Source organism: Sinocyclocheilus grahami, unplaced genomic scaffold (assembly GCF_001515645.1).
Source record: "Sinocyclocheilus grahami isolate Dianchi unplaced genomic scaffold, SAMN03320097.WGS_v1.1 scaffold811.1, whole genome shotgun sequence".
NCBI lineage: Eukaryota > Metazoa > Chordata > Actinopteri > Cypriniformes > Cyprinidae > Sinocyclocheilus > Sinocyclocheilus grahami.
The window spans coordinates 198185-203306 of record NW_015505990.1 but is presented as its reverse complement, the minus strand read 5'-3'; the positions used below and the strand labels follow the sequence as shown (position 1 = coordinate 203306).

Here is a 5122-nt window from a genome sequence, read left to right as displayed (position 1 = left end):
CCTATGACCAACAATATCTTAAACACCACCACCAGTCCTAAGTTAGGGGTGGGTTTAGGTTGGGGTGGGTTTAGGTTAAAAAGTGTATAACTATCTGTATATAAAACAATAGAAGTCTATGTAATGTCCCCATTTAGATAGCAAGGTAAACGTGTGTGTGTGTGTGTGTGTAAAATAGTATATCAGTCTGGCGAGTAAACAAAAAAATGTACTAGCCAATGGCGATTATATTGCCAAGGTGTGCGTAGAGGGTTGTAGTGAAATAAAATATCTACAGCACACTGTAAAACAAGTGAAAATAATACAACCACACCGACAGACATTTAGACAAGAGAGACTGGAGTAATGATGCACAAAATTCAGCTTTGCCAGCAAATAATAAAATTACATTTTAAAATAGAAAACAGCTATTTTAAACTTGAATAATATTTCACAATGTTACTGTTTTTACTGTATTTTAGATTTTTTTTTAAATGCAGTCTTGGTGAGCCAAAGAGTCTTCTTTCAAAAATATAAAAAAATCCTAATTATTCTCCATAACAGCCAAAGAGCAGCAGTCGAGGAGGATCGCAGATTTCCCACAATCCCCCCTGGGCCTCTACTGCAGTCCCTCCACTCTCACCGTTACATTGTCAGATGCACATGTCAACCCATGGCCACAGCGGCACCCCACAGGGAAGCACCATCTCCTCTCTGCTCACGCAACAAACGCCACTTCTCACCCCCAAAACAGAAAAACTCTCCCCAGTACAAATGCACACAAGTGACAGGAGCAGTTTAACAGGTGTGTTGATTTGTGTGGTTTTAGAGGAATAGTTCACCCAAAGATTAAAATGAGTAAAAAATGTACTAACCCTCAGGCCATCCAAGATGTAGATGAGTTTGTTTCTTCATCCCAACAGATTTGGAGAAATTTTGCTCACTAGTGGATCCTCTGCAGTGAATGGGTGCCGTCAGAATGAGAGTCCAAACAGCTGATAAAAACATCACAATAATCCACAAGTAATCCACACCACTCCAGTCCATCAGTTAATGTCTCGTGAAGTGAAAAGCTGCATGTTTGTATAAAAGCAAATCTAACATTAAGACGTTTTTAACTTCAAACTGTTGCTTCCTGCTAAAATACGAATCCATAATGTTGCTTCCTCCAGTGGAAAAAAGTGGTCTGGTCTGAATCAGGAGTGAAATATGCACAGATCAAGCACCGTTTACAAGCAAAACAGCCCAAAGCGAATATGTTGGTGGATTTTAATGTGAGAGAACAACAGGACCTTTTTACTGGAGGAAGCGATATTATGGATTATGGACTGGTATTTTGGCCAGAAGCAATGGTTTGAATTTAAAAATGTCTTAATGATGGATTCATTTCTTACAGTCATGCAGCTTTTGGCTTCACAAAACATTAACTGATGGACTGGAGTGCTGTGGATTACTTGTGGATTATTGTGATGTTTTTATCAGCTGTTTGGACTCTCATTCTGACGGCACCCATTCATCCATTGCTGAGACACTGATGCAATGCTACATTTCTCCAAATCTGATGAAGAAACAAACTCATCTACATTATCAGCAAATTACAGTTACAGTATTTACATTTACAACTATATGATGTCATGCTTAATAACTCAAGCATTGTGTTTTAATTCAAGAGGAATGAAATGTCTTATTTTGAAATGTATTTTTAGTTAGCTTTTCAGGAAACATGGGACAGACGTCACCTACGAATCCACCAGAGAAAAGCCCAGAGTCGTTGCCTGGACAAGCCAAGATGGAGTCCACAAGAGTAAAAACACAAATCCATCCACAATTATTTTATAACCCCACAGTTTGTGTTTCTAATGCAGGATTTCTGCAGGTCCATAAACAGTCTTAGTTATGATTTCAGGAGGTCTTAAATTTTGGGGCGGAAAGACAAGAATTGCGATATGGCTGAATGTGACGATTAAACTTCAAAAGGCTATGATTTCATTGAATGAATATGAGCGCTGCACGTTTCTTTGTGTACAGCCATTACGGAGGAAACCGATATATTTCTGCCGCTCTGTAAGCGCCTCCTGCTGGCAGAGAATGAATTTGCATGTTCAATAAGCCAGTCTGCTGTTTTTGTTCAGACCAATGTGAAAATCAACCCATGATTTTTACGCTGCAAACACGCAGAATTGTAAATGTGAACTGGTGGATCGACAAGAAGATAATGCATTATAAAAATTTTAACAATTAAGACAGTAAAATATATTTATGTTATTTAATTAATATAATAGTTGATTGAAAATAAATTGTTTAAAGTAATATAATAATTGATACTTTTGACTCATCCGTTTTCTTAAAAATGGTTTAAAGGCTGAAATGTGAATTTTGTCATTTTATGAAAACTTTGTTTTTGTGAAAACCTGTATTTGAACTGTAAATCATGCTTTTTACAGTCATTTTACAGTTTAATATGTTACTATAGACATGGTCCTACCCCGCTCATATGGTATTCATTTTATTTGTGCAGGACTTAAAAAGTCTTAAATTTGAGCTTAAAAATCCTGCAGAAACCCTGTAATGTTGTCTTATTTTATAGACAGACACACGACGGATCACACACATTTCTGCCGAGCAGAAGAGACGGTTCAACATCAAGCTCGGCTTCGACACGTTACACAGTCTGGTGACGACTCTCAGCTCACAGCCCAGTGTAAAGGTAACACTCATTTCAGTGGCTCTATCAGACAGCACAGGTGAAAAAGAAGTGTGCTTAATTGTATTGAATGTGCACTTGTAGTGTACATCAAACCTTAAAAGCATGTTTTTTAAAAACTCTACTTGCAGATAATATAAGTTGGTCAAGAAACATAATCATGAAAGTGTCTCTCTTTAAGTAAACTTTTAAAAAGTGCACTTTGTAATCATGTCAAATTAAATGTTTTACTTTAAAGTACATTTTAAATTTTGTCACACTTTAAAGAAATACACTTATTTTGATGTGTTGTCATCTGTAGTGTGCGCTTGGATATTACTTTTAATGTTAATATGGTTGAAGTACTAAAATTACTAAAACTTAAATAAAAATAAATTACAGCTGAATAGAAATATAAAAAAAATACAAAAATGAAAAAAAAAATACTAACTTAAAAATTAAAATTAAAAAATAAAAGCTTATTTAAAATATTAATATTAAAATATTGCTATAAAAGTTAAACTCAAATTAAAATGAAAATATAAAAAATAAAAGATCATTTAAATTTTATTAATAAATACTGTAATAACAAGTTTCAATAGAAATTACATTGAAGTGTATTATAGTTTATCATAATATACATTTGGCAGAACACTTTAAATGTATTTTTAAGACAGTAGAAGTAATTATGAAATTCCATATAAAGATATAAAGCACTCTTAAGTTTAAACTAATACATTTTCATTTAATTGTAAATAACATGCATTTAAGTGTACGAAAACATTAAAGTCATTTCGCACTACAGTATATTGTTTTTGTAATAAGTACTCAAATAAATAGTATGCTGAAGTGTACTTCTTTTTCACAAGGGAATAATAGCGATGCATTTGAGCTTCTAAGTTGCTTCAGATGAATATGTCTGGGAGATTTCTCATCTGGTTTAATATCTTCACCTCTGTACTCTCATTCCTCTCGGGCTCAGATCAGTAAGGCCATGACGCTGCAGAAGACGGCGGAGTACATCAGTAAGATGCAGCAGGAGAGAGCTCAGCTCCACGAGGAGGCCCAGAGACTCCGAGACGAGATCCTCACGCTCAACTCTGCCATCAAGTGAGTGCATTTGGGCTGTTTTACAACGTGTGGTGAACATAGTTATGAGAGACATCTACATGAATGCGTGAGTGTGATTGTATCTGGACTGTGTGTATGCAGTGCGTGTCAGCAGCAGCTTCCGGCTACAGGCGTCCCAATAACACGACAGCGCTTCGACCACATGAGGGAGAAGTTCAGAGAGTACGTGAGAGCTCAAACGCTGCAGAACTGGAAGTTCTGGATCGTATCCTATACAAAGCGGTTTCAAATCTCAAATCAAATGGCTGATTGACAGAGAAAGTCTTGTTGGTTAAGCAACCCAGGATAACAGGGTAAAAGAAATGAACTAACAGAGATCACCGTACTTCTACAATTGATTAAAAAATCGTAGAAACGTTATAACTCGCATAGCAATTTAGGATTAGGATTTAGTTTTTGAGGAATAGCAAGTTCAAAAGAACAGCATTTGAAATTGAAATTATAAATGCTATAATTATATATGTCTCTACTGTCACTTTCAATCCTTTTAATGCGTATTTGCTGAATACAACAAATATTTTTTTTTCTGCCAAGCAACTTGGCAGTCATACAGAATTCACCCGAAATCACCAGTGTGTGTTTATCTGCATCTTACAACGGCAGAACCTGCTTATCCAATCAGAAACCGAGTCGGATCTATCAGATATTATCAGTTTTATCGTAATACTTCTACCATGTCTTGTGTTTCTCTCCAGCTGTTTTGAGTTCCCTCCGTCTGCTCTGCACCTCCACATCAATCCTCTCAGACCCCAGTCTGGTTCCTGAACAGGCCGTCCAGGCCGTCTCTCACGGACATTCATCCCACAGCTACAGCCAATGACAGCACACGCTCGCAAAACCACAGCCAATCACACGACCCACATGCGCATCCAATCAGAACACTCGTCCCGCAGCAACGACCAATGACATTTTACTCTCTCACAAATGCAGCCAATAATGCTCTTTCCCACAAATGTGCAAGTGCTTATTGATGGTAAAATGACTACAGCTTTAGTTGAGTTTTTATTATTTATAGGAAAAACGAGATGATGATCAGAATTGATGCGGAGAAGAAAGAGGAATTGATGTGAGCCAGATTGAAACAGAGGGTTCAGTATATTGTATTCAGTTCAGTTCATTGTTCACGTGCCGTTTAACGCCTCACTGATGAAGACACAGCAAACATTTTGTTGTTGTTATTGTTTTGTAATTCTCATAAAACTATCAGTCAGTGTGAGTGTGATACAGTGGGGCATATTATCTATAACGTTCTGTGCCTTGTTTATGTTTCCACATGTAATTTCAGCTTTGGACTGTTTGGCTGCTCTTTTAAAAAACTCCTCCCAGGAA

At 36.7% G+C, this 5122-nt stretch overlaps 1 protein-coding gene across 3 annotated transcripts in view; it reads left to right on the top strand.

Moving 5' to 3' along the window:
• LOC107562196 (carbohydrate-responsive element-binding protein-like) overlaps positions 1–5122 on the top strand; it is a 23799-nt gene that overhangs the window by 16412 nt on the left and 2265 nt on the right. For 2 of the 3 annotated variants that reach the window (XM_016246787.1, XM_016246785.1), the window contains exons 8-12: positions 541–784; positions 1686–1783; positions 2567–2686; positions 3645–3772; positions 3875–3998. In XM_016246787.1, coding sequence (XP_016102273.1) covers positions 541–784; positions 1686–1783; positions 2567–2686; positions 3645–3772; positions 3875–3998 — 714 coding nt within the window. Of the gene's footprint in view, positions 1–540; positions 785–1685; positions 1784–2566; positions 2687–3644; positions 3773–3874; positions 3999–4488; positions 5112–5122 lie in introns of those variants that run through there. The other variant, XM_016246786.1, reaches the window with a different exon arrangement.